At 35.8% G+C, this 26,187-nt stretch overlaps 3 protein-coding genes across 3 annotated transcripts; 2 read left to right on the top strand and 1 right to left on the bottom strand.

Moving 5' to 3' along the window:
• Positions 1-14,591: 14,591 nt before the first annotated feature.
• On the top strand, positions 14,592-16,632 carry LOC143606580 (GDSL esterase/lipase At3g48460-like). Its single transcript, XM_077082325.1, has 2 exons — positions 14,592-15,203; positions 16,056-16,632. Exons 1-2 carry the CDS (start codon positions 14,592-14,594, stop codon positions 16,551-16,553), a joined length of 1,110 nt encoding a protein of 369 aa, XP_076938440.1. The 3' UTR covers positions 16,554-16,632.
• A 3,289-nt stretch (positions 16,633-19,921) lies between these two features.
• LOC143606381 (E3 ubiquitin-protein ligase AIRP2-like) lies at positions 19,922-24,573 on the bottom strand. The gene is made up of 5 exons (XM_077082188.1): positions 24,476-24,573; positions 21,058-21,220; positions 20,673-20,739; positions 20,313-20,547; positions 19,922-20,237 (listed from the first exon to the last, which is right to left on the bottom strand). The coding sequence occupies exons 1-5, from the start codon at positions 24,571-24,573 to the stop codon at positions 20,027-20,029; spliced, it is 774 nt and encodes a 257-aa protein (XP_076938303.1). The 3' UTR covers positions 19,922-20,026.
• Positions 22,998-24,165, top strand: LOC143606476 (endochitinase EP3-like). Its single transcript, XM_077082263.1, has 2 exons — positions 22,998-23,394; positions 23,831-24,165. The coding sequence occupies exons 1-2, from the start codon at positions 22,998-23,000 to the stop codon at positions 24,163-24,165; spliced, it is 732 nt and encodes a 243-aa protein (XP_076938378.1).
• Positions 24,574-26,187: the final 1,614 nt, after the last annotated feature.

The raw sequence follows: 26,187 nt of genomic DNA, 5'->3' as shown, positions 1-26,187 counted from the left end.
CTTCAACTGCTGGTGGAATTGAAGCGTAGGGGATAGGGATGGTCTTCAGTAATTTATTTAACCCGATTAATGATAAATCAATATAACTAATGTTAAATGATAGGTTTGCACTATAAAGTTTAGGCATTAACATACCCATCCTATATGTGTTATATAATAATAATAATATTATGTATATGTATATAAGTATAGATTGCACATTCAATTCCAAAAACCATTGAATTACTCGAATTCAATTGCCACATTAGTGCATTCAATTATTATAGTTTAGTGGGTAATCAATCAATTAAATTAGTGTAGTAAAAAGATAAAAGAGTAATTTCACAAACCATGAAGCTTCATCAAGTTGTACGGAACGCTTTAAGAATGGATGAAGACATTGACAAATTACTTTTTCTGTCCAATTGTGAAATGTCCTTTCTATCCTCGTCATGCAATTGTAAAATTACCATTGTTGTCCTTCAGTCTTCCTTAATAATATAATATAGTTTGCATTTTTTTTCTTCTGCAGTTTGAACCTGCAGGAATTTATTGACCAAATTGTTGACTAAATTACTTTATATGTTTTGCTAGTAAAACATATACTGCATATTTAGAATTTGAGTTTTAATTTTTCATTTGAAATTGAAACGGAAATGAATATGATTTTCAGTTTGACTGAGACGGATATGTTGGGTCATGTGTATCGTTTGTTTATTATTCTTTAAGTAAAAAAGAGAAAATGAGGTGATGAGTGGTTGTCACTCGCAGCTCGAACTGGGAGATCATTTAGGCATATTGAGTTTGTTAGTAGCCATAGATTTATTGTTTAAACTGATTATTAATTGAATTTATTAGCATACTATAAAATAGGTTGTTAGACGTATCGACCTGGTATAGTTATAGTTTATTTTAAGACCCAAACTGCATGTATACTCTATGTGCTATGTGCCCGCACTTACAAGTTCATTCATTTGCTTCTATTTATATTTATAATATTTCATAACGTCGCCTGCACACATGTTCACACACAAACTCCAAGGCTTAGGCCTAAAACAAAGATTTTTGAAAACTTTCAAATCGAATTTTTACTTGGGTTTTCCAATATTTCTTCCTCATAAATCGTATCTTCATGTTTTCAAACGTGATCATGTCCTCTTTATGATAAGGGTATGGTTACACTCCTTAGGATGTCATACAAGTCATCGTGGTTCGTGCGACGTATGACTCCGACCCTCAATGATTTACAATGTGTTTATCGAAAGTCTGTTAAGTCGTGGTGATACACGAATACTCAGCTTTTGGTTCGATTTAATTTTGAATTTTGATTTTTGTGCTGGAACATAAGAGTCCATGGTGGTTCATGAAACTCTAAGTTCCATACAGCGCTTATTTTATTTTTATGAGTTTTCATATTCAACAAACATTAACAAGGACATTTATACCATACACAATTCCGAGACTCACGATTCTTACACTTGTTCGCAGCATGTCTTCTCGTTTTCAACCCACAAAACGACAACCCAAATCATCAACCAATTGACCATCAAAATTCCGACCATGATAACCCAAAAATTCATCACTAACTACAACAACAAGAGCAAACGCCAAATTTTTGCTCTAACCAATCCAGAACCCAACACAAACCCAAGATACCCAATCACACCCGCTATGCTAAAAAAGGGCCTAACTTGCTTCCGCCGTGAAATACTTTATTGTCCACGAGAAGTCTATCCATTTTCTGGCATCAATAACTAGAGGGTCAAACTCATCAACTATGCATAAATAATTTTTTTTCACGTATACTTCTTCACTTTTATTTCCCCTTAAACAACTTTTACTCAAATCTTGATTATTTTAAAATGGTCACTTAATAAATAAAAATATTCATATATTCACAAAAATGTTTTTGCTATATAAAGTATATTCGCGATGTTTTCCTTCAAAAGAATTTTACGACAATTTAAATGGTTAATTATCATCATCATCATTATTATTACTATTACTACCACCATTTTTATTATTATTATTACTATCAATACATTTATTAATAGTATTCTTATTATTATTACAACTAATATTATTAGTATTATTATTACCATTATTATTATTATTTCAATAAAATAAAATAAAATATTTTGCTTCAAACAAGTTCTAAGCCCGTGAGACTATTATATTATATGATCACTACAAATTTTTATCTTTAACGAGGCATTTTAATTGACGATTCTCTATAATGTTTTCATAGGTTTCACCCAAAAGAAAATCTTTTACATTAAAAGTTTTATAAATTTCTCAAACGTTAGCGTTAATTTGAGACTTTCATTCATCATATTTAAAAAAAAAAATTTACGCATCAGGTTTTTGTAACCGGTTTTCACAAACTAAAACGAATATCAAGAATCATTTTTTTCTTTCTCTCCCACGTTTTTGTCAACGCCAATGAGTTTCGGTCAAGAAATCATGGCACCGCCCACACTAGCCCTTATACCCAAAGACTCACATATCCTCAAAGGGATAAGCGTTGTGGACAACTTTCTTTTTCTTTTTGCATTTGTAATTTTGTCTTTGTTCTTTCCATTTGAATAATGTCTCCATGTACACTAAATTTTTTATGGCATTGGTGAATTTATGTTTGCATTTGATTGATTTAATTTACTATCCTCACAAAACACGACACACATTCCATACATTATCTATAGAATAAGATTTATTTAACTCTTGAATTAATTCAATCTAACGGCCTATGACCGGTTAACCCCAAACGTAAGCGTTAGCGGGAACCAGGACCATGTGCAAGGTTATGTTCATGGTTATCCAATAGAAACCGTAAACACTCTTTTTGGCTGCCCATGACCGGTTTACTTTCAAGCCGGGGCTATGTATTTAGCTAAAGGCATAGCTATTTAATAGGAGCCTCTTGTACTTGTTCTATTTCTATGATTTGATATTATTTTTGCGTCTTACCAATATCTCCACATGGACGTCTCAAACATAAACCCCTCTTTATGGCGGTTAAACTTCTCCGAGATTAGTAATGCTAACATCTTTGCAGCATTATTTTACTTCTCCTAATTCGTTGATAGTTTCTTGTGATTATAATATGTTATGGCAAATTTTAAGTCTTTCATGACCCCGATGTTTCATGTATTTAACTTATGATGAATATTTCTCATTTACCATAATATCCTTAATACTAAAGGTTTCCTTTTGAATTTAATACTCCGTTAATTTATTTCATCCTTCAACCTTTTGTTTAGATATTCTTAAATTCGAAAATTTTGTTGTTTAAATTCATCCAATTATTTCGTTGGCTATTGTAACCCCGACGTTACATTATTTATCTTGATATTTGACCTCAAGGACTTGTGTATATATTCATGTCACTCCCAATCCTTATAATTTATTATTCTTAATTTAAAAAGCTTTCATATAAGAATTTATCTATCTTAACCCACACAATGGGACGGATTATGTGGACCATCCGACGAAAAAGGTAATTATGGGTCGACACGTAATTATCCTAGTCCTCGTATGGAATACATAATAAGTACATTGTGTGCAATAACTCGTAACCTGGAATGATTTTGAAAGACGGAACAAATACAATATAATAAGGGCATGGTGGATACGCCGCTGGTACATCATATATATAAGTGTCGTTGTCATATTTCCTGTTTGTGGCATCTTTCGGACCATTCGAAGATCGACGTTATTGTTTTTACTTAATTTGGTATTTGCAAAAATTGTTAAAACTGTTAACCAACTCCTTGTGTTAGTTGTTTTCTTTTAAAATTTTACTTTCATTTTAATTTCGGGACGAAATTTCTAAAAGTTGTGAATCCTGTAACATTCGTTACTTTTCAAACCTGAAAATCCGACCCATTTTGAATTTTCGGTTTTGTTTATAAATATAGTATTTTATTTTCAAGTTTTGTTTCATGTATTTTATTTATTTTTATTTTATTCATGTTCGTTAAACCGACCCGATTCGTTGCTTCAGTGTATTTCTGTTTATCGCGCATCGTTAATATTTCGATCTTGATGATTTACGTTTATCGAAGTTCATTTTCCATTCGTTTTCCAAATTATGAAACCCGGAATGTAAAGATTTAAAGTTTAAACAATATAATTCGCTAATGTTACGAGTTTAATTTAAAAGATATTCAAAAATTATAAGTACATTCTAATATAATTCAAAAGTTCAAGGTTATTATAGAAACTATATTATAAATCCAGTTTTTAAAAGAAAACCAAACATGGGGGACTAAAATGCGAAATTTATAAAATATAATAACAATAACAAAATACCCAGCCCCAACCCTCTTCCCCGTCGGTTTTCCGGCACAGTCCCCGCCGGCGACGAACTCGAACTCCGGTGACCTTAAAACCCAACAAAACGCTATTTTTAATTCAATTAAACGATAGTAAAATCATTCTCCACTAACGGCTAACCATAAACGTCCTTAATATCATATAATAACACCTCGTAATGACGGATTAATTATCACCAACGGCCGGAGATTTTAAAAACATAATAGCGGTCATTTAAGCTCCAACGGACCAATTTAGGCTATAAATAGGCTCCTAATCGTATTCTAAACCTGCTCATAACAATCTATTACATCAAATAACTCTCTGAATACCGTATCCTTTCGCCAAGAAACGTTTTCCGGCGAGGTCGTGTTCTCCGTCAATCCGCAACCAATCCAGGTAATGTTTATATCAATTGACTCGTCTTGAGCCGTATAACAAAACCCCTAAGTTTAATATAACAAACATGGAACGAATCTGTGGAATTAGATGCCTAGGGTTTTCTAAGAAAGAAGATGAATTTGATTATTATATAAATAAAATTATTCTTGTTTCTACACCAAATACCAAATAGATTGATAAAGCAACTGGTTAGTATATGAGTTTGTGAAAATAGGGATTCGAGTTTGAAACCCTGGTCAGGCTGACTTTATTCTTTTTTTTTATCTCTTTATTTTACAAACTTAAATAATTGACAAAATGGCAAAATACGTCTTTTACGTTTGACCTGATTTTCATTAGACGTCCTTTAATGAAAGAAATAGCAAAAGACATAACTCATGTTTCAAATTTGTTTCACGTTACGTTCTTTATCACTAACCCAGTTAATTTTTCTTGTTAAATATGGTTATGTGCCTTGCACATGAGGCCAGTATGGTCATTTTACCCGTTCCTCTTCTTCCTCCATGGCCACCAAGCTTTCTGGCAGCCATCACCAAGCTCTACAGCAGTCACCGCCGCTGTCTTCTCCGACAATAAAAACTACCTCCACGACCACCGTACCACCCTAGAGGTGGTCAAAAAAACCGGTCCTCGAACCGGTTTGCCGGTTTAAACCGGAAACCGGTTTTTAAGAAAACCGGTTTTTAAGAAAACCGGTTTTTTGTAAACCGGTTTGACCGGTTTACAAACCGGCGGTTTGTATATCGGTTACACAATTTGGAGCCTAAACCGGTTTTATAACCGGTTTTTTTTAATAACCGGTTTTTAAAAAACCGGTTTTTTTAATAACCGGTTATTAGAAAAACCGGTTAACCGGTTTTTTTATAAACCGGTTTTTGACCGTTATAAAAAAACCGGTTAACCGGTTAAAAACCGGTTTTTTTCCCGTTGAGTAACAGCCATATAGCCGTTTTTTCTTATTTTTGACCATTTTTTTTCCCCATTTTACCCCCACAAACATCTATATATAGCTTAGGTTGGGTATTGGTTAGATCACACTCGATTATACAACTCCAAACGCTCTAAACGTTTATTACATACGCGATTATTTTGTTATCTCACGCTCAATTATACCACATTACCACTCCATACGCTCTTATTTCGTAGTCGATTATCATGGCCTCCCAAAGTGCTGCTTCATCCGTCAACATGGGTGCCTCGAACACGGGAGAAACGGTCGTTCGGGTCATCCCCACGAAACGAAACCAAGATGTTTGGCAACATTTCGACCTATGCGAAATGTCTAACGGTACCCAAAAAGCTCGATGCAAACATTGTTTGAAGTTTTATGGCAAAGATGCAAACTCCACTTTAAGAGCGCATGTACAAAGGCCCTTTTGCAAGGCCTTGAAGGACGAATCGGGAAGTAGTTCGCAGCCGGAGATGACGAATCAAGGAACGGTGTTTACGTACGACCTTGAAGCGGTACGTCAACAGTTTTCAAACTTTGTGATTCAAAATACACTTCCTTTCAACCACTTCGACAACCCTCAATTCACGTCGATGATGCAAAAGTATGTTCAACCACGCTACCAACACGTAAGTCGTTCGACCCTTAGAAGAGATTGTCTTAAAGCTTGGAAAAACGCTAAATCCGAACTAATTTCATACTTTTCAAACTTACAAACTGGTGTAAACTTAACAACGGATGTGTGGTCGGTACCTAATGGTTCGCCCGACTCATACATTTGTGTGACGGCTCATTGGGTTGACCCCGGGTCGTGGCAAATGATGAAACGAACCGTTGCGTTTCAATTGTTTGATTACCCGCACACGGGCAGAAATATTTTTAAACTCTTGGATAAAGTCATTCGACAATACAAGATTGAAGATAAAATCTTTTCAATTTCGTTTGATAACGCGTCCAACAATACGGCCGCGGTTGGCCATTTAAAATTAAAGTATAAACCTATTTGTGATGGAGCGTTTTTTCATAGCCGATGCATTGCACATATTATCAACTTGGCCGTGCAAGATGGGTTAAACGTGATCGAAACGCAAATAAACAATTTTAAAAGAATGTTACGAGATGTTTTTAGCAACAATAAAACATTTTCAAGATACAAAAAATTTTGTGATGAAGCTAATTGTCAATGGTTGGGGCCCAATTGGGATTGTCCAACAAGATGGAACTCGACTTGTGATATGTTTGAGAAAGCCATCCAACAAAAAGAATCACTAGTTGCGTTTCATCAAATAATGTCAAGTAGGGGTAAATGTGCACCGTACGATCCTAGAAACTGGTTATTGATTGAGATCGTTACGGAGGTACTTCAAATTTTTAAATCTTGCACAACAAGTTTATCCGGGGTTTACTATCCAACAAGCCCCATTGCTTTACCAAAATTGCTGTCATGTGCACAAAGTTGAGTGAACTTCATTGTAGGGGTGCACCTTATTTTGATATGGGTGTAAAAATGAAAGAAAAATTTAGAAAATATTTTCAACAACTACCCGCTGTTTTGACATGTGCTGCTGCGTTAAACCCTTGCATAAATGTTGGTGGTGTTGAAGCTTTAATAGAAAAAATTTGTGATGAGCTAGAGTTAAACGACGATCAAAACCCCTATTATAACCAAACTTTAAAGAATGCTTTCAACACCACCTTGTCTAACATGTATGATGTTTACCTTACAAAATACGGGTCGTCTTCCCAAATTCATGACTCGTTAAGAGCTGTTGCCCAATCCCAATCCCAAACCGACCTTGAAATGGGGATGTACTACATGATTTGGGAAGACGCCGGTAAACGTTAAAAGGTAAACACCCCAAGCAGTGAACTTGGAAGGTATGGTGGTACCAACTTTGTGAAACACATGACTCCAGATGAATTTAGAAGTCTTGATTTGCTGGCTTGGTGGAGAGGTAAGGAGGATGAGTTTCCGATCCTCGCCGCCATGGCCAAAGATTTACTAACTGTCCAAGCTTCCACGGTAGCTTCGGAGTCTGCTTTTTCTGTTTCTGGCAGGGTTATATCGATTAGGAGGACTCGACTCACTCCACCAGCTGTAGAGATGTCTATTTGCTACAAGGATTACTTGGACTCTTTAGATAGGGCACAACATCAACGCTCACTCGAGGGGGAAATGGACTATGAGGCGGGCTTGTATGAAGACGAGGTCAATCAAGGACACACTCAACCAATGACCGATGAAGAAGCCGCGTACGACGATTACCTAAGGAATAGCTCGGGATCGGGTAGCGATGAAAATAATGAGTAAGAAACAGCAAGTTGTTAATGTAATCGTGTCTAAGCATTCTTTAATGTTTGTATTTTTGAGTTACGAATATGCGATAACGATTTAATGTTTGTATTTTTAATGTAAAAGCTATAAATGAAAGTTATGTATTTTTTAGTTACGAATATGCGATAACGATTTAATGCTTGTAGTTACCGGTTTGCCTTGTAGTTACCGGTTTGTTTATACTGTGAAAAAATAATGGTTATTTAAAAAAAAAAAAAAAAAAAAACCGGTTAACCGGTTAGACCGGTTATTAAAAAACCGGTTAATAAAAAAACCGGTTTATTAACCGGTTCTAACCGGTTCCCAAACCGGTCGTAACCGGTTTGACCGGTTATGGTTTTCATGCACAAAAACCGGTTATTAACCGGTCCGGTTATTAACCGAACCGGTTTTTTTAAAAAAACCGATTTGTGCACCTCTATACCACCCCCACCCAACCCTAACCACCTTCATCATCTACTTCTCCCCCACCGGCAAGCCACCACCCCACGAGTAGATCTCCTTATCAAACTTGAATCAAACCAAAATCAGAGCTGAAACACATAGCCCCATCCTCAATTTCACATGTATTTAGCGTTCCCTTTCTTAATCGACTCAATTTCTCACTGCAAAGTTTCTAAAAATTAAAAATAGGGGTTTTTAAGATCTTTCAGGGAGGGGGTTTTCCAACTTCTCACCTAATTGCTTAAACAACAAGAAGATATCTGAACATAATTTATTGCTTGGAATTCGACCTGAATGTCAACTGAAAACGACGGTGTGAAGATCGAGGGGATGGCGATTACATTTCAAAGGATCTGAAAATCGATCGAACCAACGGGTTACCGGAAAAATTGATTTCTGGACGCTTGGTGGTGCTCAGTTGCAGGTGATTGACGGACGGCGCTTGGTGGCCTCGCCGACGTGCGTGGTGTTGCGGTGGTCGAGGTTGACGGGAATGGTGGTTTCAACAGTGAAGGTGGAGGGTGTGATGGTGGTAGGGTAAATCGGTAAAGGTTTTCGGGTGGGTGGTGAACTGTGGTTGTTTCGGAGGCGGTTGGAGGTGGTTTTCATTGTTGGAGAAGACGGCGGCGGTGGTGGCTGCCGGAAAGCTTGGTGGTAATGGAGTAAGAAGAGGACGAGAGAAAGATTAAGTTTTGAAACATGACCACACCGCCCATATAGGGGGGGGGGGGGGTAAAATGATCATACTGGCCTCATGTGCAAGGCACATGACCATATTTAACAAGAAAAATTAACTGGGTTAGTGACAAATGACGTAACGTGAAACAAATTTGAAACATGAGTTATGCCTTTTGCTATTTCTTTCATTAAAGGATGTCTAATGAAAATTAGATCATACGTAAATGACGTCTTTTGCCATTTTGTCTAAATAATTATAATACTTAACTAAATTAGTTAAAAATCAAAATAAATTATATAAAATTATTTTTAAACCAAATAACATTTTTATAAAATAAATTGTATTATAAGTCACCATTGTCCATACAAAGTCGATTTCCAAACTCGTTAAACCATCAATATAAATTCGTTTTCTTCATATTAATTCGTCACTTTAATAATTTAAATATTCGTTAACACCGTTAAAATAAATTATAATTTTGTTACTTTATAATTAATCATTTAAAGCTTTCTTAATATTAATTCGTCACTTTAATAATTTAAATATTCGTTAACACCGTTAAAATAAATTATAATTCCGTTACTTTATAATTAATCATTTAAAGCTTTAATTCATTACAAACTTTGATCCGTTTGAATTATAACTTGTTAGTTTATAATTCCTTAACTGTAAACTCGTAACGTTAATTCCAATAATTTAGCTATGATTTCGTTAATTAAATATAACCAAGTGCCATGAAACACTAATGAAAATATAATAAAATAATAATTAATTCCCAATAAATTTATACAATAATCAACCTTATTAATTCCATTAAATCATCGTTAAACACTCGTTCTATTTTACTTATAGCTCGTGAGGTTCAACCGACTCGATTCACTTGACACTTTCGGCTTTTACTTACTTTTTACTCCATATCAAAGGTGAGTTTTCATAACCCCTTTTTACCTTTACACGTTTTGGAACTTGGTTTTCTTGTGTCAAACTAAAATTCACATACGTGTCTTGTATGTATTTGTTTTGTATCATATTGCTTGTAAACTATGTGATTATGTGCTAGTTGTTTACTGTTTTGTTGGTGGATACGCATACTCATAGTGGGAGGGTCCGACGGGACGTACCTGCGCCGTCCATTTGTTAATGGCGGTATCATACACATACTCATAGTGGGAGGGTCCAACGGGACGGACCTGCGCCGTCCATTTGTTAATGGCGGTATCATATTCTATACTCCAAGTAGCTCGGCAAACGGGGGTTCCTTAGTAGATTTGACTTATGTCAAGCGAACAGGAATATCATGTATTTACTTTTCTTTTGGTATATGATTAAGACTATACATCTTGACTTGTGAATTTTACACTTTCGTATTATACATATGCAACTTTATGAATTCTCACCAACATTATTGTTGACAAATTATATTATTTTAAACGTGCTGCAGGTTAAAGTAAGGATTGAAGACTAGATTAGTTGGACCATTAGGGTATTAGAAATACAACATAATGAAATTCAATGTTTACCGTATTGTTATTTGATTGTGTATTTGTGATGTAATGAAATGAAATAAAATTATTGTCGCTTTAGTAGCGTTACGAGCTTATGAGTGATCTGTACGTCACACCCAGGCGTATTCCGCTTTAGCCGGGGTGTTACAGATTGAGATAAACGACGAACGAATATAAATACGAATAAGCGAGCTAACGAATAAGCGAGTCGTCCACTACACGTCAAAATGATATGAACAAATCAGAATATGGAATTTTGAGTTATGATAATATAAGTAAAACGGAAATTGTTGTCACTTGAATCAATCCAAATGGACGTTTAGAATTCAAGTTATGTTTATTTTAAGATTTAAGCGAGCTGGTACTGACCAGAATCCGAACAACGAGTCGGAAGTCAGGTTTTGGTCAGTAGCCTTAAATTTTCTTTACGAGAATAAAAGTCTTCTGGACCAAACGTTGAATCCGACCAGAAGTATGAGTAAACATTAAGTCAAACTTGTTGACTATTATACCCTTAAACGGGTTTGAGTCCAATTGACCACCGAGACTCCCCCAATAAGAAAAATTGATTGAGGGCTTTTGTTCTACAGATAAAAATATACAATATCGAAGAAGACAACTTACCCGAACGATGAATGGAACAAGAGATAATCGAGGTCAAAGGGTCTTGAAGTTTGAAAGTCAACGAAGACTTTAAGAAATTGAAGAAACCGACAATAGGGAAAGGGAAATTTCGTGGATTTTAGTTATGGTGGCTGGTATTGAAGTAATAATTTAGGGTTTTATGATATGACTTGTTTAAATATTAAGGGTTAATGCTTGTTTATTAGGAAATAACTATTTTAAGAAACCGAATAATTAATTAATGATAAAATTGGGTATAATAACATATAGATTTCGACTTGGACAACAAGAAAACGTCTTGGGATCTGTAATAACATTTATTGGAGTTTAAGTTTCGTTAATTTAATTAAAAATAGGAAAGAATTGGCAAAATTAGTCCCTGTAGTTTCCGAAAATGCAATTTTTAGCCGTTTTAAGCGATTTTAAAGGTTTCTAAGGGCTATTTGGCATAATTGAAAGTTATGAAATTATAAAATAAGTTAAACCAACTTAAATACCAATAAATACAAGTTTTATAGTTTCGAAAGATCCGAATTACATTTCCGAATCGGTTTAAACAAATACGAAAAATCCGAGATGTTACATGTTACACGTCCAAGTTTATACGCAAGACACATTAAAACGCCATAGTTTTGATAACAAGTTAACAACCAATTAAAACTATTTCTATATTTATTTCATGTTTCCATGATTATCTCTTGTTTCCTTCTCTATCCAAACTTACACCCAATTTCATATGCATCTCTTTTTCACAGAACTCTCAAGCAGGCATCTAACATCCATGGAGAATTTGTTGCGGCAATGTTTCACATAAATATAATATTTAATCAATGAGATGAGCTGTTTTTTCAAATACTAACAAAGATTATGAAATGCCCATGCATCACAATAGTGAATTAAAATTGGAAGAGGTCAAAACATAATGAATCTTCGGGAAAAAGATAGGAGAGTGAAGAGTCCAAGCATAAAACAATGAAAATTGTATCTAAGTGGGATATAACAAGAAAAAAAGATGCGATAAAAATGGAATTGATTTTGCAATAAAAAGATTTAATTGCTTTAAGTTTGACTCTATTGAATTCTCCTCATCAATATGGGTGTTGCCAATGTGCAAGGGACAAATGAACACAACTCAAAGAGGGGGTGGGAAGATGGGAGAAAACAATAGGGTTCATCAGTAGCTCATAAGAAAACATGAATATTATTAAGTTTTAAATTGGTTGTTATCAAAACTACGTCGTCTTGGTGTGTTTTGCGTCTAAGCTTATATGTGTAAGACTGCATGTACTGGTAGATTAATCCTCCGTTAAAACATTGACGTGGCTTCAAGATTTCTTTAAAATCCGTTACGCTATATAACAATTGGGCGTTAGTCTCTTATTCCGTCATGCCCTTAGCGGCGTTTATAGGTGAGAATTAACCATAAATGAACGCTGGAGATTCCATACATTTCATTCTGAATGCAAATTCATTAAATGAAAAAAGTTTTGCCTATATATTAAATCAAAGAGAGAATTTATAATATATATAAACCTTCACGAATTAATTTTAACCATACTCACTATTTCTTCATACTTCTTTCAACTACCTAGTGATTTATCTTCTTGGAAGGTGGACTAGGTGGTGATAAACTGATAATTGAAGTTGTTTGAGTAGGGATAAAACTTTTAGTTGAGCACGGCCAAACATAACATAGAGAAGCAACTTAGACAATGACCACAACTAGAATGGGATCGTGTGAAGGCTCATAACCGGTTGGTGCAAGACTATTTTATGGAAAGATCTTCCCATTATTATGTTACGTTTCGACATCATTTTTGTATGAGCTGCCGATTAATTTTACGAATTGTCAGTGGTTTTAGAGCGCGAGTTTCAATATTTCCAATTAAAGGAAGACACTACACATAAGCTAGGATTTAGTCCTACTCAAAAATGTACTTTCGCAATCCGTCAACTAACGTATGAAACTTCGCAAGATTCATGAAACGAGTATTTGAAGATATCAAAAAAAAATGAAAAAAAGAAAAAAAAATCCCAGGATAATTCACATTTTTTGTGAAGGTATGGTTATTAGTTATCATTGTTATTATTAATTATTGTTGTTCTCTGGTATTTTCGTTTGTGGTTCTATTATTTAAATTATTGTGTTTATTAAATAATTAAATACTAAGTAAATAAAAATATGCTTGAATAATAAATGCAATTTGTTAAAACCATTACATTTGATTTAAAAGAGTTTTTAATGAATTAATATTTGCTTACTTGGCGCCTAGATGTCACTTTAACTATACAACTAGTTAAAACCACTATACATAGTCTAAAAGCACCGTATTCACTTTCCTCTTTTGTTTAAGAGGTTTGGTTAACTACATAACTTTAGGTTTTTTTTCCTTTTGCTGTAACCGGACCATTGAATTTCCAAATCTTGTCATTTTCGTCTATTTCACTAAATCCGTTAATTTTTTTACGTTAAGTCAAGGTTATTTCTATCATTTTACCTGTTTGGATGAAAAATGACAATTGTGATCAAATCTTATGAACGATTTTATAAGAATATTTCATAAATACCCATCTTGATATATTTTATTAATAATAAATAATAAAATATCTATTTTACTCATCTTTTACCAAAACCATATAAATATTTTCATATTAAAGTTACGTAACCAACCAGACCTCATTCTAGAAAATACACTTTTTAAGACTTTGATCTGAACCCGTCATGTCGAGATTTATGGTCCGGTTTCACACCCAATATAGTCGTGTCACGTAGAAAAAAGAAACATTATTTATTCTTCACCGCACAAGTTGGTGGTCAGCTACTACCCATCCCACAACATTTAAAGCTCTATAACCGAATTCTACAACTTCACCTAAATTATTTATTACTCATCATACTTCACCTCTTTATCAATTATTACAAACAACACATAAATCATTTTATTAACTTATCATGCATGGTACCAATGTACTAGTGGTAAGAGAGATATTTGGTGTTTCATTTGATTCAAGTTTGATTTATATCCCAAGCATTTTATTTCAGGGACATCAGGGTGATGATGAGAGACTAGGCGAGTATGTGGTTTTCACTAGTTGGATTATTGAATTGAACGTGTTTTATCTCACTGCACTGCCATGCATTCGGGCGAGTATTCACGGGAGTTGGCCTTAGATGAGGGTTTTTCTCGGATCAAAAAACGAGTGTATCTCGATATGGTGAATTTAGCCAATAGTCCATTTAAACAATTCGTTGGCGTGGTGTTAAAAAAAAAGTCATTTCACACATTACAAACTATAAAAAGCCACTAGAACCACTTCCAAAGGGTCAACTACTCATCCATGAATATTGCCTCATCAGCCATGACACCATCCACCACCACCAGCGTCGTTGTTGTCACCACCATCCTCCTTATTACGGCCTCTTCCGCTAGGCCATTTAACAAAATATACGCATTCGGTGACTCATACACCGACACTGGAAACACTGCATCCGGTGGCGGCCCTAACGCCTTCACCTACGTCTCCAACTTGCCATATGGCACCACATTCTTCCACCACCCCACCAACCGCTATTCTGACGGCCGTTTAGTCATCGACTTTGTAACCGAATCACTCTCTCTACCCTTCTTGCCACCCTACCGCAACCCAAAAGCCGACACGTCAAATGGTTTTAACTATGCCGTTGCGGGGTCCACCGCCATACCATACTCGTTCTTTGTCCAAAATAACCTTACCCTTGACATCCAAAGTCAGTCCTTACAAACTCAACTTGCTTGGTTTAATAAGAACATGGAGGGGCAAAAGTGTAAAAATGTAAAGGTAACTCCTAATGAATGCAAGAAGGTGTTTGATGGTGCATTGATTTGGGTTGGTGAGATTGGAGCCAATGATTATGCATACATTACTGGATCTTCTATTCAAAGCAAAACAATTCAAGAGCTTTCTATTCAAAGTGTCAATGGATTTCTAGAGGTAAAATAAACCAAGTTGTTAACTTTTATATCTTTATTCACCCCATGCTGATAATTCATAATTTAACATGTAAGATTTCTAACTTTCACTTTCGCTGTCAAGCTAATCTCACTTTAACGTAGAACCGTAGAAGTAATTTTGACTACACTTAATAAACTATTGACTAATTTTTCTTAACAAGAATGTTGTAAATTATTTTGAAAGTCGGGGTTAAATTTGTTATTTTGTTACATCAATATTTGCTCTTACCAGGAAAAAATGGAAGTTAAGAGTGTTATACTCTTATTGATTAGATTGTCAATATCAGTTGTTAACATTCAGTGTATCATAGTTTATATTATTAAAAAATATATTTCTCAATTTTGTATATTTATAAATTTTATTAAAATCCTCTAAAAGTATCTTACATTTACAAACTATTGAATTTTATTAAAATTCATAAGAAATTGCGTAAGTTTATAGTTTCGTCAAAGTTCTATCAAAGCGCAACTTAATGCTATTATAAAATAATTTAAATATCGGGCCCCACTTGCCCATTAATTGTTGTACGGATGCATTCGTCAGAAACACCCACAAAAAGATCCGTACAATATAGCGTGGCAGTCGTCTATCGTCGGCTCAGCACTTGTGAAAACCGTAAATGCTCCGGTTTTAAACTTTAATGATTTTGGCAATACAAATTATACAAACTATTCAATGACCAAAATGGAGAATGATTTGTACAGAATGCATTAAATTTTGTACCTGACAAATTATTAACTTGTTTGTACATCAAAAATGTACTTCATATGATACATTAATGTTGTATCATGAATTAAAGCTGTATGTATTTTGAACTGTCTGCTTTTGTAGGCATTGCTTGACAAAGGTGCAAAATACATGGTTGTGGAAGGCCTTCCGCCCACCGGCTGCTTAACCCTCTCCATGTCACTCGCACCCGAGTCAGACCGTGATGACATGGGTTGTGTCGGTAGTCTCAACAAGCAAAGCTACGACCACAACACCCTCCTCCAAACCAAAATCCGTGACCTCCGTCAAAAGTACCCAGAAACAGTCATCATTTATGCCGATTACTGGAACGCTTATCAATCAGTCATAAAAAAGGCACCTAAATTAGGGTTCAAGGAGCTTTTTAAAGTGTGTTGTGGGGCCATTGGTGAACCATACAACTTCGACGTCCTTGCGACTTGTGGGTCCCGGTCTTCGAGTGCGTGCCAAAACCCTTCTCAATATGTTAACTGGGATGGAGTTCACCTAACCGAGGCTATGTATAAGGTGGTTGCTAACTTGTTTCTAAAGGGCGAGTTCACTCACCCGCCACTTGCGTTTGTATTGAGCAGTGTGCAATAATCGGGCTAGATTACACTGAACCTTTTTCTATGTTTTGTTGTTTCATGTGCTAGTCTCGAGTGACTATGGTCTTAGCATATGTAGGATTTATTTATTAATAATTAGGTTAGAATATCATGTATTACACATGTTGAATAAATATAATGTCATATACTTAGTAATAAAAAAAAGTTGTCTTTAAAAAGCCACGTGCTGCACAGGTTGCATAAACTCGTTTATTACTCTTTTACTAAGTAGTATATAGACTAGTTATACCTTTGAATATAGGATCCAAACCTAGCTATAAAATTGTTTTCGAATTCATACAATTATGATTGAAACAAAATAAATGATGATAAACAAAATATTGAATTAAAAAAAAAACGATTAGTTTCATATTATTGAAGTAAAAAAAATTTAACTATCCATAGCTAATTTCAGATTTAATTCATTTGGTTAAGGATGTAATGACTATTCGCGATTAAATAACAATTATCCATAACTAAATTTGCATTAAAAGTCTAAAAAAATATTCTTTTAATATCATTATTTAACAGGAGAGATAGACTTTGAGACATAGAATTCTGCCATGTGTCCTCTAGGATTTTTATTTATTAGGTGTAAGGCTGTATGCTATGGTGAGGGGCATCAAAGCCCCTCCATAGTGCCACGTGGGCACCAGGGGCTTCGAAGCCCTTCTCCATAACGCTCCGCTATGGTTTAAAGCCTCCTTGGTGTAAGGCCCCGTTACCGGTAACCCTACTTTCGTGTTGGATTTACTCATAAACACAGTTCTAAATATCAGAGTTAATTAAAACATTTACGCGGAATATAAAACTTTCATAAAACATTACAATATTTCATAACTTGTCTCAAAACGTCCTTTGTCTTTCACATTAAAACATTAAAATTAAAACATCGTAAGTCTTCAGATGCCAGACTCTTATTCTTCTGCCATGTGTCCCCGCTCAAGCCAGCTGTCTCATCCTACTCACCTGCGTGCATACTAAAAGTCAGCTACGCTGAGTGAGTTCTAGTTAATCACATAATCATACAATACATTCTTTACACTTCATACTTAACCTCTTAACTTTCTTTCATACACACTTAAGTGCTTTTACTTTCATTTTTACCTTCATACTTTCTTTACATACATAATCATACGTTTTAAAGAGCCTTTCGCCCTATAACCTCACAGATATTATAAGGGTCTGGTCCCTAGTTTTCGAATATTAGAAGGGTTCGATTCCCTAACATCACAGATATTATAAGGGTCTGGTCCCTACCATCACAGATATTATAAGGGTCTGGTCCCTAGTTTCGAATATTAGAAGGGTTCGATTCCCTAAAATCACAGATATTATAAGGGTCTGGTCCCTAACATCACAGATATTATAAGGGTCTGGTCCCTAGTTTTCGAATATTAGTAGGGTTCGATTCCCTTTTCGTTTCATACATTATACCCTGAGTATTTTTAGGGCTCGGTACCCTTTTCGTAACCATACAACCATACATCATACCTCGAGTATCATTAGGGCTCGGTACCCTTTTCGTAACCATACAACCATACATCATACCTCGAGTATTATTAGGGCTCGGTACCCCTTTTCGTAACCATACGACCATACATCATTATTTCCTTATTTTATTATCTCTATCACGTTCATACGCATAAGCATTCATATTATACTTACCTTATACATAACATTACAACCTGACAGTACGTGCAATATCCGAAGATTGTTCACGTACCATCAAGCAATCATTCTTACATAACACATATATCACATAGGGCATACACTTATCACTTAGGATAAATGTATTAACAACACATCAAGTATGCACACAACCCCGAAAACATAACAAGGAATGGGGCTAGAAACTCACCTGAACACGGTTACGTTCACCGTTAATCGCAATTCCTTTCTTCAGTTGTGCACGGCTGACTGTATAACAAGTATACGTATCAATTAACTATCACTTCTCATAATGTATGTCTATCTTTATATGACCCACAACGAACGGGGGTCCGGGGGCAGCGCCCCTGGCAGCGGGGTCTAGGGGCGGCAGCCCCTAGCAGGGTCCAAGGGGCAGAGCCCCTGGCTAGGGTCGAGCTGCCAGGTCAGCTTGGAAAAATTTTATTTCCATTAACTGTCTTAACACATTTTTCATTAGATTTTTAGTTTACTTCCTAATCGAACTTGGCTTTAGGCGAAGTTAACCTTAGGCGAACTTAGCTTTAGGCGAAGTTAAACCTTAGGCGAACTTAGCTTTAGGGAAGTTAAACCTTAGGCGAACTTAGCTTTAGGCGAAGTTGTCATCAGGCGAACTTGGCTTTAGGCGAAGTTGTCATCAGACGAACTTGGCTTTAGGCGAAGTTGTCATCAGGCGAACTTGGCCTCAGGCGAAGTTGTCATCAGGCGAACTTAGCTTGCAGGCGAAGTTCATCAGGCGAACTTAGCTTGCAGGCGAAGTTCATCAGGCGAACTTAGCTTGCAGGCGAAGTTCATCGCTTTGAAGGCGAAGTTGCCCAGATGCAGGCGAAGTTGCCCAGACAGCCGCTGTTCGGTTTCTTTCCAGCATTTTGAGCGATTTTAACACCCTTGCTATGGTTCAATATCACCCACTACGCTTCCCGACCATTTTCGGTCGCTTATACACTAAAAAAGCTTGGATCTTAAAACTTCAAAGATCAAGAATCATACCTTTTTGGGCTTGTTTGGATCTTGTTTACTTGCTAGTACACTAATCGCTCTCTCTCGGACCTGCCCGACTCTTCCCTTGGCTCGGCCGGCCGGCGGCGGTATGCGTGTGGTGTGTGTGTGTTTTGGGGTGTTAGGGAGTTTGGTGAAAATGAAGATATTTTGGGATTTTGGGGGTATTTATATCCCTGAAATCCCATTCTCATTTAACCCATCTCAATTAATCCACGTCCCCGCTCCCTACCCGATATTAATTAATTACGCGAAATCACTAAACATAACTTCCTTTATTCATCATTAAAATTTTTAGGATGTTACACTTAGGCGCCCCGTTATATATATAAATATATATGTATGTGTGTGGATGAGAGGAAGAGACAGAGAGAAGGCGCCGATCATCCCAACGTTGCTTCTCCCCTCCGCGCGCCCACCGACGGCGTCCTGCGGCGGTGTACGGCGCCCACCGTGCCCCCTTCCTCCTCCTTTGGCGCCCCACAGCATGGAGTCTAAGGGATAAAGATAAAGATACGACAATATAAAGTGTTCATGATTACTTTTAACTTTGACAGCGTCTGCTTTGACTTTAAAAAGTCAAAAGAAGACATATTAGTGTGACATATGGTCAATACTGAAAACAAAACAAACACATGATAGATTGACACATTCTCTGATGTAAAGATATCAAGTTCTACACTGGACAAATTTACATTCACTTGCAGAAACCTACTGCAAACTCAGGTTAAACGCCGAATATACAAGAAAAAGTTACCATTTTGCACTAATTAACTTGAGTTAGATTAAGTAGTCATTGTATACCAAGAATACAGCATCAGGGATGTCTTTAGGCAGCTTGTTTATGTAATTGTAGAAGCGTTTCTTGTCCTCCTTCGACACTGTTTTTTGGTCAACCACGTCGCCTCTACACGGGAGAACCCATAAATCACCCGAGTTCACTCTCTTCAAGCTGCCTCGACAAAAAGGACATGATACCGACCTCATGTTCCTGTTCATATCTTGAAATTTAGTCTAAAAAACAAGAAAGTCAACGGAAAGATGAATTATGATTTATAAAACATACCAGTCATGGTAACAGTTGATGCACATTGCGTGACAACAGTCGGGTAAAACCATCTTGGTGCAGGGCTCTAAACAGATACCGCATTCATCTTCTCTTTCCATATCAAGTTCAAAACTTTTAGTCTTTTTTTCGGTTTTATTAATGGGATTTGCGCCAAAAACTTGAATATCGTCTTCACTGACATCTAGATCTAATGGAGTTGTGCGCAGGCGCTTGAGAGATGGTAGTATTACATCTGCAAGTTATTTGAGTTATGACTACGAACCAAGACATAAATCCTGATCAAGAAAGAACTGCTTTTTCTTTCTCAAAAAAAAAAATAAAAAAAAATCAATAACATGATGGTTGACTTTTGCATACCATAGAACTCTCTAATGGATGCCTTTCTACCGCGTGAAGTAAGCTTTGGTCTTTCATTTGGTAAGACCTAAAAAGACAACCAATCTACGATCACTTATACGAACAGGTTGATTCGGATGATGATTTATCCTTTAAATGGTCAAACGGGTAATTTAAAAGATCATGTGAAACAAAAACGAAATTTCGACATTAAAATAAAAAAAAAGAAACTAGCTTTAAAGGATACAAGGCAAATGGGCCGAAAAGTACCTAAACGGCTAAATGTAATTTTAATGCCAAAACAACAAAATTTTATACAAAAGTGTTTCGGGTTATCAACCCCACCACCTACCGGGTTACCCAACCCATCCATTTTCTCACTTCTATGCACAATTACAACACTAACCTTGTGTACAATCACATAGCAGAAACTTAAGCAGGTTTGAAGCAAACATGAACATGGGGAATTTATCCATTGTAGTAAAAACGATAAAATATACGCCATGTCACTGTACCCCATCTCCATTCGGATAAAAGCACCACTTTTATCCCTTTGTATAGACGCAGCCCTGCAAACACAGATTTCACTATAGATTCAATATAACTAAACAACAGCCTGCAGTTAGGCGTATACACGGTCTTCAAACAGATGTTAATAGTACAAAACTTTATAGAATTTGGGTGTTTTGACCCTAACCCAACCCGCCCAAAATTTACCACCTCTATGTAAAAGCAATCACTAGTTGATTGTTTCTCTTCAAGTTAAAAAGCGAAAAAGATTTTGACTTTTGGTCAAACAGTGCATTCAAAATTGATGGCAAACATAAATTTTCACATAAACACAAGTTAATTGTTTCTCTTCAAATTAAAAAGTGAAAAAGAGTTTAACTTTTGGTCAAACAATGAATTCAAATTTTGATTGCACACAATAAATTTTTACATAAACACTAGTTGATTATTTTATCTTTAAGTTGAAAGTAAAAGATATTGACATTTGGTCAAACAATGAATTCAAAATTGATGGCATACATAAATTTTTACATAAGCACTAGTTAATAGTTTCTCTTCGAAGTGAAAAAGGTATTGTCATTTGGCAAACAATGAATTCAAAATTGATGTCATGCATACATTTTTACATATACACTAGTTAATTGCTTCTCTTCAAAGTGAAAATAATATTGACTTTTGGTCAAACAATTAATTCAAAATTGATGGCATACATTATTTACTAAATATACAGAGAAAAAAAAGGTTATATGTTAAATGCTCTACTAACAGTTGACCAAACTCATGCCAAATTTTCTGTTTCAATCACTTGAGTTTGACCGCAAAAGTCAAATTATCCCCAATTTAAAAACTGTACACTTAACTAGAAAGTGCACCAACCGCTTTAAAACTCACAACCGGTTTGAGTTGAAACCTGTTCGGTTTGGTCAACAAAAGTCAAAACCGATTTATGATCGTGTTTTGGTTCAGGTTGAAACCGGTTTCTTGACCAGGTTACGATCGGTTTTGGTTCGGGTCGAAACCAGTTTCTTGAACAGGTTACGATCGGTTTCGGTTCGGGTTTTGACTGGTTTTTGCCCGGTTTCGGTTCGGTTAATCGGTTTGGAACCAGTTTTGATGGAGAAAATTGCAAACCGGTTTCTACATAATCGGTTTCAAACCGGTTCGATTTTTAGGTGAGTTAGGTTAACCGGTTTATTTGCGGTCTACACTTAACATCATTACAACCAGTCATTCACTCAACCAAACAAACTGCCTGGAAATTGCATGATTGACATAATTTTTTGCTACAAATTCATAACAATTTTAAAGTTCAAAACATTCTGTGAACCCAATTTGTACCCAATCAAATACACAAAAACCCCCAAATCATCAATTTATCAAAATACCCTCAAAAAAAAAAGAAGACAGAATTACAAATTTTGTCCTTTAAAATAAGACGAATTACGGTTCGTGTCCTTTTCTAAGTTTTCTTGCAGGCGGTGTACTTTAAACTTTTTTTTCCTACAAGTTATGTCCTTTACGCTAACTGGGTTAGAAAAACTCTGTTAAATCCCATCACGTGAGAAGCATGTGAGGGCATTTTTGTCTTTTCACCTGTACCTGCAACTTCTTCTTCTTCTTCAAAATAGAAAAATACCAAAAAACTCGCTGGCCGGACTGGAACCCGCGACCTCAGGCCGGACCAGAGTGTAACACACACACACCAGCCAACTGCGCTGGTGTGTCAGTTGGTTTAACATCGTAAACGTTTTAATATATACATATCCACACGTTTTAGTGTTCACAACACTATAAATGCACACCCACAATCCAACTAACTAAACCAAACAAACCACCATGAAAACAATCAAAATACTCATCATTGCCGGAGTACTTGTCGTTGGAATCCTCAACTCCGCCGCCCAAAACTGCGGTTGCAGTCCGGACTTGTGTTGTAGCCGGTTCGGTTTTTGTGGTAGTGACGAGGCGTATTGTGGAGCCGGCTGCCAAGAAGGGCCGTGCTTCGCGGCTCCTCCCACGAATAATGTTGATGTTAGTAGCATCGTGACCGATGCATTCTTTAACGGGATCGTGGATCAGTCAGACGCCAGTTGTGAAGGGAGAGGGTTTTATTCACGAGCCGCCTTCCTTGAAGCCCTCGGAAACTATCCTCAGTTTGGTAGGGTTGGTTCTGAAGATGATTCAAGGAGGGAGATTGCAGCTTTCTTTGCTCATGTTACACATGAAACTGGACGTAAGAATTAAGATTCATTCCTCTATATTAATTATGTTACATGATCTAAATAAGGCAACATTTGAACAATATTACTACTTTTGAAATCATTTTTGTATACTTTATAAACTTATATATGCCTGCCCAATATGGGTATTTTAACCGTCACAAGATATTTCTTAACAATACTTTCACATAGAATTCTTGCAATACCATGACTAATAGATTATAGGTATTAGTGAGATAGATGTAGAGATCTCTTTAAACGTTTGTATGTAATTATTTCACTTAACTAATGAAAGATCTATAACATATAAAAATATGTTATTACTTGAGTTTGTTACAATTAATTTTTGGTAATTAACCATTTACAACATTAAAGTCGCTAACAAAAATAATAAATAGATTGTGTTGTGTGTTCTATATATAAATTAACTATTTGTTTTGCATGTGACAGATTTTTGCTATATTAATGAAATAAACGGTGCCTCAAGGGATTACTGCGACGAAAATAATACTCAATATCCATGTAACCCTGACAAGGGTTACTTTGGGAGAGGCCCGATCCAATTGTCATGGAATTACAACTACGGTCCAGCCGGAAGGAGCATCGGGTTTGATGGGCTCAACAATCCTGAAACTGTGGCCACAGATCCTGTGATCTCTTTTCGGACCGCACTGTGGTTTTGGATGAACAACGTCCACTCGATCATCGGTCAAGGGTTTGGAGCTACTATTCGAGCTATTAATGGAATGGAATGGAATGTGATGGTGGCAATCCAGCTACTGTAAGTGCCCGTGTCCAATACTACACTCAATATTGAAACCAGCTTGGTATATATTAAAACGTTTACGATGTTAAACCAACTGACACACCAGCGCAGTTGGCTGGTGTGTGTGTGTTACACCCTGGTCCGGCCTGAGGTCGCAGGTTCGAGTCCGGCCAGCGAGTTTTTTGGTATTTTTCTATTTTGAAGAAGAAGAAGAAGTTGCATGTACAGAAAAGACAAAAATGCCCTCACATGCTTCTCACGTGATGGGATTTAACAGAGTTTTTCTAACCCAGTTAGCGTAAAGGACATACATCCAAAAGAAGACTTACAGCATATTAGCAAACTGTATATCAACCTCAAGAACCTTGAGTGAATCAGTATAAGAAGGACAAGATGCAAGCTGATGATAATAATAATTATCCATCATTAATTAATATAATATGATCACACACACACACACCCCCTTTTCTTCTATTCCAAAATGAGAATTTGATACAAATTATTTATGGGTGTTTGATTATATGCTATAAAGTTTAAAAATTTGGTGAATTTGAAGAGCAAAAAGTGAAGGTTAATTTGAAAACAGGGAGAGAGTAGTTGGAAGTAATGGCACACTTTGACTGCGTTTTTGTTCAGCGACTCCATTGTTTATGAGAATAAATGACGAATTTGCCCTTCTGTAGCTGTCAAAATGTTTGGGACAAATGTAACAACAATGTATACATGTTTTGATAATTTGAAATCTTTTTTTTTTTTTTTTTTGAAAGGCGATAATTTGAAATCAAATTTCGAATTTAAGATTAGCTTAAATGTTTTATATATATTTTTTAAACGAATATTTTCTTGTGTTTAGGCCATCGAACTTTTTAAATTGGATAGTCCCGTTGTCTCACTCTGGTTAAACTATGTTATTTTAACCGGGCTCATACTGACTTAAGAGTTTGGCTTAGACGTTCCCTCGGGAAACCATATCGCGGCTACCACTTGACAGTCGTTGTGACTCCACAAGAGCAGAACAAGTAAGCACTTGAGAAAGTAATAAAATTGATGTCGTTTTACCGCAACATATGATGCATTCAGATGGATCAGCATCTATGGCCTTTTCTTGGCCTTTATTCCTTTTTGCAACAATGATATTGATGGAAAGGGGTAGCATGAAGCACTCGAAAAAGTAGCAAACACGATGTCGTTTTAATGCTATATATGATGCATTTAAATATATCAGCATCTATAGTCTTTTCTTGACCTTTGTTTCTTTTTGCAACAAGGATATTGATTGTACTTTTAGTATTAAATTTTGTACGTCCTTAAAATTTAAGAGGTCTTTCCCTCCTATATTATATACAATATAGATATAGATATTGCCACATTCTTTAGTAATAATTGATAATGCTATATAAGTAACGAGAAATGTATTTAAGAATTCTAACGGATAGTTTTGTAGTAAACTAATAGGTATATTCGATACATAACCGGTAATTATTGAAAACAAGATTTTTCAATCAAACGGATAACTGTAATTACCAATACTCGTTCCTTATGCATTGCATTTTATTTTTATTTATAGTCACAAACTAAAGATTCTAGTTGGATTTTTATGTATAGAAAGTAGCAGTCGAATTTTACTTTGAAGAGAAAGTGTATGACCAAGTGGATACAATGCGACCTTTGGTAGTATTGTTGATTCATATCTTTGAAGTTTAGTGATGATATAGCCGGTAAAGTGTTAATAGTATAGAGAAGAAATAACTTGATTCCGTCTTAAGGGATGGCTGGAAGAACATAACTTGATGACGCGTGTCCACTAAGCTAGTAAGAGGGAGGGAATCACCTTTGAAAGGAGTTAGGTTGATCGGCGGCCATGAGAACATGAGAGAGAGCCAAAAGGTTGGAGATCATGCATATGTTAACTGACCAAGAAAGGCTTGATACCATGTAAGAATGTATAAAGATTAAAAGGGTATATTCATTGGATATATGTATTACAAACAGGATTGCATAGGTATTTGGTTGTTTGTAGCCGCGAACTTGTCCATAACAT

The sequence above is a fragment of the Bidens hawaiensis genome, unplaced genomic scaffold, assembly GCF_021521415.1.
Source record: "Bidens hawaiensis isolate Kalapana, Puna unplaced genomic scaffold, B.hawaiensis_p1.1 tig00000237_1, whole genome shotgun sequence".
Lineage (NCBI taxonomy): Eukaryota > Viridiplantae > Streptophyta > Magnoliopsida > Asterales > Asteraceae > Bidens > Bidens hawaiensis.
This window is presented reverse-complemented; position numbering and strand designations above follow the sequence as displayed.

Bases quoted from the DNA above. Each gene is read 5' to 3' on its own strand.
- LOC143606580 (XM_077082325.1), top strand. From the start codon at position 14,592: ATGACACCATCCACCACCACCAGCGTCGTTGTTGTCACCACCATCCTC. The intron at 15,204-16,055 runs GTAAAATAAACC...CTGCTTTTGTAG, and splicing joins GTGTCAATGGATTTCTAGAG to GCATTGCTTGACAAAGGTGC.
- LOC143606381 (XM_077082188.1), bottom strand. From the start codon at position 24,573: ATGATGGATAATTATTATTATCATCAGCTTGCATCTTGTCCTTCTTAT. The intron at 20,740-21,057 runs GTTAGTGTTGTA...TTGTCTTTTTAG, and splicing joins GCTATGTGATTGTACACAAG to GTCTTACCAAATGAAAGACC. The intron at 20,238-20,312 runs GTATGTTTTATA...AGATATGAACAG, and splicing joins ATCAACTGTTACCATGACTG to GAACATGAGGTCGGTATCAT.
- LOC143606476 (XM_077082263.1), top strand. From the start codon at position 22,998: ATGAAAACAATCAAAATACTCATCATTGCCGGAGTACTTGTCGTTGGA. The intron at 23,395-23,830 runs GTAAGAATTAAG...TGCATGTGACAG, and splicing joins TGTTACACATGAAACTGGAC to ATTTTTGCTATATTAATGAA.